The 12,555-nt window shown below is 39.8% G+C and overlaps 1 protein-coding gene across 7 annotated transcripts in view; it reads right to left on the bottom strand.

The window, feature by feature from the left end:
- Positions 1-12,555, bottom strand: part of SLC4A10 (solute carrier family 4 member 10) — a 178,561-nt gene that overhangs the window by 107,821 nt on the left and 58,185 nt on the right. For all 7 annotated transcript variants that reach the window (XR_010372987.1, XM_064451464.1, XM_064451465.1 and 4 more), the window contains one exon: positions 694-775. Coding sequence is in view for 6 of the 7 variants with exons in the window: in XM_064451464.1 (XP_064307534.1) it covers positions 694-775 (82 nt within the window). In the remaining variant the exon portion in view is untranslated. The remainder of the gene's footprint in view (positions 1-693; positions 776-12,555) is intronic.

Below are 12,555 nucleotides of genomic sequence, written 5' to 3'. Positions count from 1 at the left end.
AATTGGCAAGTTCTAGTCTCAGGGATGGGATATCATGTGTGCAACAGAAATTCAGTTTCACCCAATAATTATGACTTGGGAGGTGACACACCTCAACACAAGAGTGTAAGTACAGTAGCAACCAGAATAAGTTTGGCATCCACTAAACAAACTGAAATGCGACTCTCAGAGACTGAGAGTCTGAATTATTAGGCCAATATGATAAGAGAGTTCTCACAACTTGTCACTTTCTTCTGCATGGTGATGTTAGGTGGTTTCTGCAGCGTATATTATCAAGTATCTGTCCAATCTGTGACACTCTAGAATGTTCTTGTTCAGCTGAAGATGTGGCTAGGCAACTACATGAGGATTGTAAATACAGAAGCCATTTTAAGTACTAAATGTAAATGTACTCCTGCTTGCATTTACATATTGGGAAACTTAAAGGCAGACTTATCTAAAATCATACCTGCATGTTTACAGGACTTGATTATAGATCGCTGAAAACTAGCAAACTCCTTCCACCGTCACCTGTATCTAACCACCACTGTGAGAAATGAGAAGTATTTCTCTTTTTTAAAAAAAATTATGAGATTTTACTCTCTTGTTCACTTCTACATCCCTGCTCAAATCAGGAAGTCTACACATTGGAATTGCATTTCAGTACTTTCAGAAGAAAGAGACAATGTAATGCACAGAAAAACAATCTCTCACCTTCTAGATCTTCCTTTTCAAAATGTGTTTTGAGAATGGAACGAGTTCCACCTCTATCCACAACTGCCTCTTCATCATTTCTCTGCAAAACAGAAAAAAGGACTGGTAAGCTGCTTCTCATTTGGAAACTATTGGCAAGATTGTATAGCACTATGAAACAAAGATGCTTTTAAATATTTCTCTATTTCCTCTTCCTACTCAGGAACAAAAAAAAGTTTTTAAGAATTTAATTTCCCTTACTAAAATCTAATCCCTATGCATCAGTTTTTATTAAGGTATGATTATAGCTAACTTTGACATGAAGTAGTTCTGTTAAAACCTGCAAGATGATAAGTAAACACTGGTTACTGGGAACCAAGAAAACATGAGTCAATAGGACAATGAAAGAAATGAGAAAAGAAATGTCTGGTTGAAGCAGCTTTATTCTTGTACTCCTGAAGAAAGGGACTGCACATGTATTTTTGTCTTTAGATCAGGATCCTGAGCTACATGCAGGATTCCCGCGTTATTAGCACCAATACTCCTTATACTTTGGCAAAGCTGGATACTGATACTCAGTGACAATATGATAAGAAAGAAAACTTCAATACCATGAAAACAACGGGCTTCGCTTGCTGGTGAATTGCCAAGCTTTTACTTTTCAAGCACCAAGCTGTAATTACAACATAGGCAGACAGCACACACTCATAGCACAAAACAGAAAAGCTGCTGTTCCTCAGGAACATATATTTCACGTTTTAACAGGCATTTTAACTGTATTCTCTACTGCATTGTAAACATACTATGTGATGAATTAGCACACTGTGTTCAGCCTAAAAAAGCTACAGAAATTAGTCATTTTGGTCACTTCTGACATGAAATAAAATCACATTTCCCTAAGTAGAGAAATATTTAGTGAATTCAGCAACAGGGGACTGGATGCCGTGCTAAAATCCATATTGGCTTCACTGTGAGTTTGACATCACCAATTGTAAGAAAAACAATTGCTAAATACAGCCTGTATTTCACATCATGATTTAGAGTGGTTTCCAGTAAATCATAATGAAGAAAAAAGGAGGAATTATACAAAATCATCAATTAATACATCATTAATATATATTTACTTGTCATTAGTAGAAGGGTTTTCATAAATTATATTAGAACTGCTTGATTTCAACACATAAAAGTGGTATCTTAATGGAAGTCTGAAGCAAGGGTATTTGAATACCAGCATTACATATAGAATACAATAGAATGTAACAAGAAATTAAACTACATGAGCACCTCTCCTTAAAGAAATGGTGCCCCAGGCAAAAATATTCACATCTAGAGCTAGATGTAGTGCATTCTGGATATAAGGTTTTGTTTCAGGCTCCTCTCTTTTTTAAAAATAGCTGCCATGCTGTAGCTATCTTATATAGAAAAATCCTAGGAACGTGTCAGCACCAAGCATCTGGGCTGTTAAAGAAAGAGAGACTGAGAGTGTTACACTGTCTTTATTAGAGCTTTCCCATAGATAATAGTATGCAACTAAAACCTGACGAGATGAGGTCTTCTACTGAAACTGTTTTCTCTTTTAATAATTTAGAATTAGTTAATAATATATTAAGATGTACCAGTGCAGCATAATTTCGCACAAACCATTTGATCATCTTAGGTAAAATTAATCCACTGTTTAAGCAGTTAGACATAACCAGGTGTGCTGTCATGCTGGCATGATGCCACAGCCCTGGGTGAGTGGTTAGGCAGTGTAAAATGTGTTCATCTGATTCGTGTCAATATGGAACAATGCTAGAGTCACACGGTGAAGTGTGACCCTCTAGCATTTGACCGTTCTGTTTGTGCTTGTGTAACGGAGAGGCCGTTCAGTGTTCAATTGAATTGTTAACTGTCTTAATGGTTGGGATGTTGATTGACAATTTGTGTAGTTAATTGTTAAGAAAGAATTTTAGTTAGGAGTAGAAACTAACATCTGAGAATTTTAACAAGATAATAAATAATGCTTAGGCCAGACAAGACGGCATTAGCAATGAATGCTTCACTGTCAAGAGGCCTCCTAAAAGGATACAACTCAGTAACTTCAAGGACTAACAGTGGAAACATCTTGCTACAAAGGAGAGAAAGAAGATAAGGGAAGGCCACAAATCAGCCAGCAGTGATAACAGGGAACTTCTTGGCTCAGGAGGCGCTGAAGCATGAAAACTGGGGGAAAGGTAATTCCGGCAGGGGGAGATTGCGACCACCGACCCAATTCAGGACCAAAAAGACTTGCCCCCCCACACCTGTAAAGAGCATGCGTGCTCATCTACATGGCAAGCGTGGCTAATTTAAATACGGCTGACCAACGGCAAGTGGAATGCTTATCACTGACCAAAGAGTGTAAACTTAGGCGTGTTTTTACTAATTGTTATTAATTAAGTAACTGAATATAAACCCTGTAGTATCGTATGACGGTATGCACGTTAGGCGGAAGGATCCCCCGTGCATCCAGCGCTGCTTGCTTGTCTCTATTCAATAAATTGTATACTTTGATTAAAATTCCTTTGAAGGCTAAATTAATCATAACAATTGGGGGCTCGTCCGGGATGGTCTTGGTTCCTGAATTCTGACTTGATCTAGGAGGGGCGCCCCACCATTCGGTGGCTCCTGGTCAGGTTGGGTCAGGGCTAACGCCATCCTGAACCCGAACAGGGACAAGCAAGGAATTTAATTTTTATAAGCTCCCTTGCCGGCTGCAGCAGTTTGTTTTGCCCGTAATTCTGCGCGCGAAGATCCAAACGAAGACGACGGAGTCGTAAGGATTTAGGTTGTATACCGTTTGGTTGGGTGGGATTCGGTTGCCTGTGTGTGTAAGAGTGTGACTGAGACAGAACCTAGTTCTGAAGTGATTGTGGAGGTCTTCTAACCGCGGTTCCAATCTCCCGCGAGGGACTTGGCCGGTGAAGGACCGAAGCGATTCCTATAGGATTCGTGGGTGGGTGATAGGTCCTAAACCCCCTGCAAGACACTCTTACCGGTAACCAAGGGCTGTAGGAATTGCCACAGTAAAATTCCTAGATGGGTCAGACAAATTCGAGGACCCAGGACCAGAAGAAAGGGAGCAAATTACCAGACATACCATCAGAAAGTCCATTGGGAATAATGATTAGAAATTGGAATGAAAGGGGCCCCAGAAAAGGAAAAAGTAAATTAAAATTGGTTCGATATTGTATGGTTGAATGGCCGAAGAAACCTTTAAGACCACTTGTCTTTTGGCCTGTTTTTGGATCTTTTGAAGACTGGATTTGCCAGGCCTTGAATATATATGTTAATTCAAAGGAACCTTTTAGTCAGGAGGAAAGTGAATATGCAGAATTATGGATCAGGACTTCACGTCCTTTTCCAGCCTCAATACTTACATTAAAGAAAAGAGATGAAAACTTTGAGGAAGAAGAAGGAGATAAAAATGAAAAAGGAAGGGAAAAAGATGATAAATGGGAACCACTGGATAACCTGCCGCCCCCATATCCTAATAATTCACCTCTGGCAGCGGCTTCCCCTCCAGTGGCCGTAGTATCTCCACCAGTCCCACCGTTATCCCTGCCTCCCCCACCAACAGCACCGGAATTAGATAAACCACCGGCTGCATGTACGAGAAGTAGGACTGCCGTATCTGAGGGGGCTTGTCTATATCCCTTACGAGAGGTACCCCTCGGAGGCAATCAGGGAGGCATCGGGTTTGTGGCAGTCCCATTAAATACCACAGATGTAAGAAACTTTAAGAAAGAAATGGGGACCCTATTAGATGATCCCCTCGGAGTATCTGAAAAACTAGATCAATTCCTAGGCCCCAATACTTATACCTGGGAAGAAATACAGTCCATTTTAGGAATCCTATTTACTGCTGAAGAAAGGGGAATGATTAGGCAAGTTGGAATAAGGATTTGGGAAAGACAGAATCAGGCAGGGCTCCCGGGAGATCAGAAATGGCCAAATGTGGATCCCCACTGGGATCATCAACAACCTCAAGGAAGACAGAATATGAGGGATTTGAGAACGTTAATCATACAGGGAATAAGGGAAGCGGTTCCCCGAGGGCAAAACATTAATAAAGCATTTAATGAACAACAAGGAAAAGAAGAATCTCCAACAGAATGGTTGGAGAGGTTGAGGAAAAGCTTACAAATGTATTCTGGAATTGATCCGAATACAGTGGCTGGGACCGCAATCCTTAGAACACAATTCGTAGCTAAATCTTGGGGGGATATAAGAAGGAAATTAGAAAAGCTGGAAGACTGGCAAGAAAGAGGATTAGAGGAGTTACTTAGAGAAGCCCAAAAAGTTTATGTTAGAAGGGATGAAGAAAAACAGAAAGCAAAAGCAAAAATTTTTGTAGCAGCAGTAAGAGAAAGTCAGAAAAATAAGACTCCGTCTGGAGAGAAAAGGGAAAAAAAAATAGAGCAGACACCCCCGCGACAACCTTACCGAGAGAGATTTACAACTCCCGTCTGTTACTACTGTAACAAGAGAGGACACGTTCAGAAGAACTGCCGAAAACGGGAACAAGATGAGAGAATGTTTAAAGAAGAATAGGGGTGTCAGGGGCTATATCTTCTGGGGACTCCAACATCAACAGAGCCCTTGATAAAATTATTAATTGGTCCCCATAAAGAGGAAGTTTTATTTTTAGTAGATACAGGAGCTGAGAAATCAACCATTCAAAAACTTCCAAAAGGAATAGAAAAAGGGAAGAGCTATATGTCTGTAGTTGGGGCAAAAGGAGAACCTTTTAAAGTACCAATTTTGAAAGATGTAGAAATAGAGACAGAAAAGAAAATTTGCCTTAATGATTTACTTTTGCTCCCTGAAGCGGAGTACAATTTATTAGGAAGGGATTTGATTTTGAAGTTAAATTTGGGCATTCAGAGTAAAGGAGATAAATTGCAGATTAAATTATACACTTTAACACAAAAAGACGAAGAAGCTGTTAACCCCTCAGTGTGGTATAAAGAAGGGGAAATTGGAAAGATAGAAATGGACCCCATAAGTGTTCAAATTATAGATCCTTATCGCCCAATTAGAATCAAGCAATATCCTATACCCAGGGAGGGCCGAAAAGGATTAAAACCTGTAGTTGACAGACTTCTGGAAAAAGGAACTTTGGAACCATGTATGTCACCCCATAATACACCCATCCTCCCTGTAAAGAAGCCGGATGGCTCATACAGAATGGTACAGGATTTAAGAGCTGTAAATCAGCGAACGATCACTAAGTTCCCTGTGGTGGCAAATCCTTACACTTTACTGAGTCATATTTCTCCTAGATATACTTGGTATAGTGTAATAGATTTAAAGGATGCTTTTTGGGCCTGTCCTCTGGATGAGGAATCCAGAAATTATTTTGCCTTTGAGTGGGAGGACCCCGAAACAGGACGAAAACAACAATTAAGATGGACTGTGCTACCACAGGGGTTTACAGAGTCACCAAATCTATTTGGACAAACTTTAGAGAAAATCTTACAAGATTTTACATTACCCAAGGAGGTAAAATTATTACAATATGTGGATGATTTATTAGTAGCAGGAGAAACTGAAGAGAGGACCCGAGAGGCCACCATTAAATTGTTAAATTTTCTGGGGGAGAAGGGATTGAAGGTGTCCCGATCAAAGCTACAGTTTGTGGAACAGGAAGTAAAATACTTAGGACATTGGCTGAGTAAAGGAAGGAAGAAGCTAGATCCTGATAGGATATCTAGGATTCTATCCTTGAGACCCCCACAAACTAAAAAGGAAATTCGACAAATATTGGGATTATTAGGATACTGTAGACCGTGGCTTGAAAATTATAGTGAAAAGGTAAAATTCCTATATGAGAAATTAACTAATAACCAACTCAAGTGGTACATAGAAGATGACCAGAGATTCGAGGAAATAAAAAAGACATTAATACAAGCACCTGTATTGAGCCTCCCAGATTTAGAAAAACCTTTCTATCTTTTTGTAAATACATCAAACCAGACAGCATATGGAGTTCTTACTCAGGACTGGGCAGGAATCAAAAAACCTGTGGGGTATTGTTCTAAGTTGCTTGATCCAGTAAGCAGAGGATGGCCTGCTTGCCTCCAAGCTCTGGTTGCCACAGCCTTATTAATAGAGGAAGTTCGAAAAATTACTTTTAGTGCTCCTTTAAAGGTGTATACCCCACACAATGTCAGAAATATTTTACAGCAGAAGGCAGAAAAATGGTTAACAGACAGCCGGATCCTAAAGTATGAAGCAATACTAGTAGACTCCCCTGATTTAGAATTGAGGGTGACTTCTGCCCAGAATCCAGCACAATTTTTGTTTGGAGAGTCATCAGAGAAGGAATTACAACATAATTGTTTAGAGGTAATTGAGACCCAGACTAAGGTGAGGCCAGATTTAAGGGATACTGAGTTGGAAGATGGGGAGGTGCTATTTATAGATGGTTCCTCCCGAGTGGTGGAAGGGAAAAGAAAATCAGGATATGCAATAATTAATAAGGACCTAGAACTTGTGGAGTCAGGACCCCTGAGTCCATCATGGTCAGCTCAAGCTTGTGAGCTGTATGCCCTCTGTAAGGCCCTGGAATTATTAAAAGGCAAAAGCGGGACTATATTTACAGATTCTAAATACGCATATGGGGTGGTCCATACTTTTGGGAAAATTTGGGAAGAAAGAGGTTTAATTAATACTCACGGGAGAAATCTAATACATCAAGAATTAATAGTAAAAATTTTAAAAGCATTAAGAGAACCAAAGGAAATAGCAGTGGTACATGTGAGAGGACACCAAAAAGGATTAGATTACCGAACTCGAGGGAATAATTTAGCGGATAAAGAGGCTCAGGAAGCAGCCCTGAGAACTAGGGCCGCTAAAATTAATGTAGTACAAACACAGGAGGACATCAGCAAAAAAACACAGGAGGAGAAAGAGAAGAAGTTTACCCCTGAAGAAAAGATAAAAATGGAAAAAATAGGGGCTAAGTTAGAACAAGGAAAATGGATATTGCCTGACCGGAGAGAAATTCTGCCGAAAGCCTATGCCAGACAAATATTGGAACGTTTGCATGCGCAAACACATTGGGGTACAAAGGCGTTAAGTGATCATTTCCTTAAACAATTTGGCTGTATTGGGATTTTTGAAATAGCAAAGCAGATTACACAAGGATGCTTAACTTGTCAAAAGGTAAATAAGAAAGTGTTTCGACAAGTAGCAATAGGAGGGAGAAAAACAGCTTACAGACCTTTCGAGAAAGTACAAATAGATTTTACTGAACTACCTAAAGTAGGGAGAATAAAATATTTATTGGTAATAATACATCATTTGACACAATGGGTAGAGGCTTACCCTGTAGCACGGGCTACAGCACAGATGGTGGTAAAAATTTTATTGGAACATTTGATACCTAGATATGGGATAATCCAGTACATTGATTCTGACCAGGGCACACACTTTACTTCCAGAATAATAAAACTATTATGTCAATCTTTAGGCATTCAGTGGGAATACCACACTCCATGGCACCCACAAAGTTCGGGGAAAGTAGAAAGAATGAATCAAACAATAAAACAACAATTGGCTAAATTAATGATTGAGACACAATTGCCTTGGACGAAATGCTTACCATTGGCACTGTTAAATATAAGAACTAAACCATACAGTGAGACTGGATTATCACCATATGAGATGTTATATGGCATGCCCTACTTTCAAGGGATGCCTTTGGGGAATAATATAATTGAAGACCATAGTATCCAAAAATATATAATTACCATTGGAAAAAGATTAAAAGAGTTAAGGGAGATTGGGATGGTGGCCCAGACACCACCTTTAGGATTTGCAATTCATCAGTTAGAACCAGGAGATAAGGTTCTAATAAAAACATGGAAAGAAAGAAACTTATCTCCCCTTTGGGAAGGACCTTTCCTTGTTTTATTAACTACAGAAACGGCTGTGAGAACTGCTGAAAAAGGGTGGACACATGTGTCGCGAGTGAAAGGTCCAGTGAAGGAGTGGACAGTCACATCTGAACCCGGAGAAACTAAGCTAACCATCAGAAGAACCTGATGAGGACATCGTCAAGGAACATAAGCTAAGTTGCTGTGGGAATTTTATTGTGACTACTCCTGTAGAATTGGTAAACGGAGAAGCTCCTAAATGAATACCCATCAGGGGAGACAATATGTCAATAACAAGGATCAGTTAAATATTGGTTCCTGGGAATAGCAATAGGCTATCCATGGTATACCCTGGATTTCTTTCAGACATAGCATACGAATCCTTAAATACATTGAGGTAACTCAGGAAAGGACACCCCTTAAGATTATGGAAGAGGGCAAGACCGGATAGGGAACTGGTGCTGTGGTTTGAAAAGGTCTGCCAAGGGCTGCAACCCCTTTGGGCCGTGACCGCCAATCACTATGGCCCTTACCGGACCTCTTCTAGTCCTGCTTGGGGTGAGTTCCTTAACCCTGGCTGTGACAAACAACTGCAGTCAATGTGTGATAACCACTAGAAGGGGACGGATAAGTTCCCAAGCTTTGGTATATCATACTGTCTACGACTGTAAAGGCCAGGAAATAGGAAGCTGCATTCATAATCTGACCCAGTATGCTTTATGCAGAGAAGGTAACAGGACCGTATGCTATGATCCAAAAGAACTCCCTTACCAATATTGGGTAGAAATGAAAACAAATTCGGAAGTAGGAAGACTAATTGGAACAAGTAAGGTTATAGCATTTTATCATGAAATAGAAACAGGGGTAAAATATGAAATTCCCACAGTTGCTAAAAATCTATTTGTAAATCTTGCTGAAAACATTGCGAAGTCACTGAATGTAACCAATTGTTATGTTTGTGGTGGGACAAACCAGGGTGAACGATGGCCATGGGAGGCTATGGAGAGCAATATAAGTAACCCCCAAGTCTGGAAAACAATGGGAAAGGGTAATAGGAAACAACAATGGGTGCTTCAGACGAGTATAATTGGAAGGAGTTGCTGGCAGAATCTAAAAGACAATGGAAGACCAGTAGGTAATCTAGAGTGTGAGGGAGGTTACCTATGGAATGAAACTCAGAACAATTGGGATAAGTGGGGAAACCCACTGGAGATGAATGATCAATCTAAGAATTGGACCAATGGAACAAATATACCAAAAGGTTGGCCAACTCCTGAAGGACAGTATTGGATTTGCGGCAAACTGGCTTATGCATATTTGCCAAAGAATTGGACAGGATCTTGTGTAATGGGAACTATAAGACCCAGTTTTTTCCTGTTACCCATAAGTCGGGGAGAGCAACTGGGAGTCCAAGTGTATGTTGAGGCTGATGAGTTAAGAAAAAAAAAAAAAAAAAAACAAAAAAAAAAACAAAAAAAAAACGTCATAAGCGGAGCTTACAAATTGGAAATTGGAAAGATAATGAATGGCCTCCGGAGAGGATTATTGCTTATTATGATCCAGCTACGTGGGCAGAAGATGGATCTTGGGGCTACAGGACCCCAATATATATATGTTAAATAAAATAATTAGATTACAGGCTGTGGTAGAAATAGTTGTAAATAAGACTGGAGATGCACTTGGATTAATTGCAAAACAGAACACCAAAATGAGAACTGCTTTGTATCAAAACCGCTTAGCTTTGGATTATTTGCTAGCACAAGAAGGAGGAGTGTGTGGAGAATTTAACCTTAGTAACTGTTGTCTAGAAATAGATGATGAAGGAAAAGCTATAAATGAACTTGTAAAAGAAATTAAGAAAATCGCACACGTCCCAGTTCAAACTTGGAATGGAATCAATCTAGGAGAATTAGGGTGGAACTTTATGGATGGTAATTGGCTTACTAAAATTGGAATAGCTGTACTGGGGATATGTGGAGGACTGTTAGTAATTCCATGTTTAATACCCTGTTTTACTAGACTAATACACTCGGTTATACAAGGAATGCAGATAACTGCAATACCTGTTGATCCAGAAACAAGGAAAAAGAAAACTCATTCCTTGATGATAATAAAGACAAAAGAAGACCCAAAACTGATACCAATTCAGCAAGTATTGACTAGATTGGAAACAAAAACACGAATCAATGCCATAAAAAGAAAAGATGAGGGATTGTAAAATGTGTTCATCTGATTCGTGTCAATATGGAACAATGCTAGAGTCACACGGTGAAGTGTGACCCTCTAGCATTTGACCGTTCTGTTTGTGCTTGTGTAACGGAGAGGCCGTTCAGTGTTCAATTGAATTGTTAACTGTCTTAATGGTTGGGATGTTGATTGACAATTTGTGTAGTTAATTGTTAAGAAAGAATTTTAGTTAGGAGTAGAAACTAACATCTGAGAATTTTAACAAGATAATAAATAATGCTTAGGCCAGACAAGACGGCATTAGCAATGAATGCTTCACTGTCAAGAGGCCTCCTAAAAGGATACAACTCAGTAACTTCAAGGACTAACAGTGGAAACATCTTGCTACAAAGGAGAGAAAGAAGATAAGGGAAGGCCACAAATCAGCCAGCAGTGATAACAGGGAACTTCTTGGCTCAGGAGGCGCTGAAGCATGAAAACTGGGGGAAAGGTAATTCCGGCAGGGGGAGATTGCGACCACCGACCCAATTCAGGACCAAAAAGACTTGCCCCCCCACACCTGTAAAGAGCATGCGTGCTCATCTACATGGCAAGCGTGGCTAATTTAAATACGGCTGACCAACGGCAAGTGGAATGCTTATCACTGACCAAAGAGTGTAAACTTAGGCGTGTTTTTACTAATTGTTATTAATTAAGTAACTGAATATAAACCCTGTAGTATCGTATGACGGTATGCACGTTAGGCGGAAGGATCCCCCGTGCATCCAGCGCTGCTTGCTTGTCTCTATTCAATAAATTGTATACTTTGATTAAAATTCCTTTGAAGGCTAAATTAATCATAACAGGCAGGATGCCAAAGGCCAAGTATTACAGCCACCTCAGAAGCAGTGCTACGACAGTATAAGACATAGCCATCAATATTTTACTGATCCTGAAAAGGCCTTATGGAAGCAATGTGAAGGGAAATTCTACAACGGGGAAAATATTAAATTGCTGGACAGTTTAAAGCCTTTACAGATCATCTAAGAAAACTAAATACAAATCAATTCATTAATATTTATCAAAATATGCTTGCGCACACTTTGACTTCTCCTTTCTCCATGTGTTCAATTTTCTGCTTCTGGCAATCTTTTTCTTCCCTGCCTTCTCTTCCTGTATTGTCACAGCAAGTCTCAAGCCTTGCCTCATTCTCAGAAGTGGGTTTATTCCATTAATATTACAGGGGAAAACAGCTTAATCGGGAGTATTGTGTTGTTGCCAATTCACTTGTCAAACTCTGAGCAAGGTCCAATTAAACAGGCCTTGCACTGTACACTCTCACTTCCCAGGGAGCGGTATGAAAGCCACCTTGCATTTACTAGTACAAGAGTCACACTGCATTTAGTCTAGAGGCAGTTTCTGTGATTTCTCTACTGCCTCCTTGGAGGAGGGGAGAAGGGAGGGAAGGGCTCACTAGTAGTTTAGTGCAATTAGGTCTTAATCTCTCTTGGAGGTAAGCACTATTGCAATACAAGTAAAAATAGTGGCAGATCCGCTCCACATTCCCATGATGACTAGAAACTTCATTTCAGTTGGTAATGCTCTGCTTTTTATTAGCATTTCAGGAAAACTGTGAAATTATCATTTTTAAGTGTTGCAATAAATGAGAGTTTGAAACTGAAAGTATAGGCAAGACTAACCATAAGACAGTCATAGAAGATAGAATTCATACTCTGGGTGACTTACATACCAAGCAGCCACCAACCTCCACACTAACAACCTCAAAGCCATGAATCCACTGCAGTTTTTCCCATCT

The sequence above is a fragment of the Phalacrocorax carbo genome, chromosome 5 (genome assembly GCF_963921805.1).
Source record: "Phalacrocorax carbo chromosome 5, bPhaCar2.1, whole genome shotgun sequence".
NCBI lineage: Eukaryota > Metazoa > Chordata > Aves > Suliformes > Phalacrocoracidae > Phalacrocorax > Phalacrocorax carbo.
Note: the sequence above shows the minus strand (reverse complement) of the source record. Positions and strands in the feature narration are given on the sequence as shown.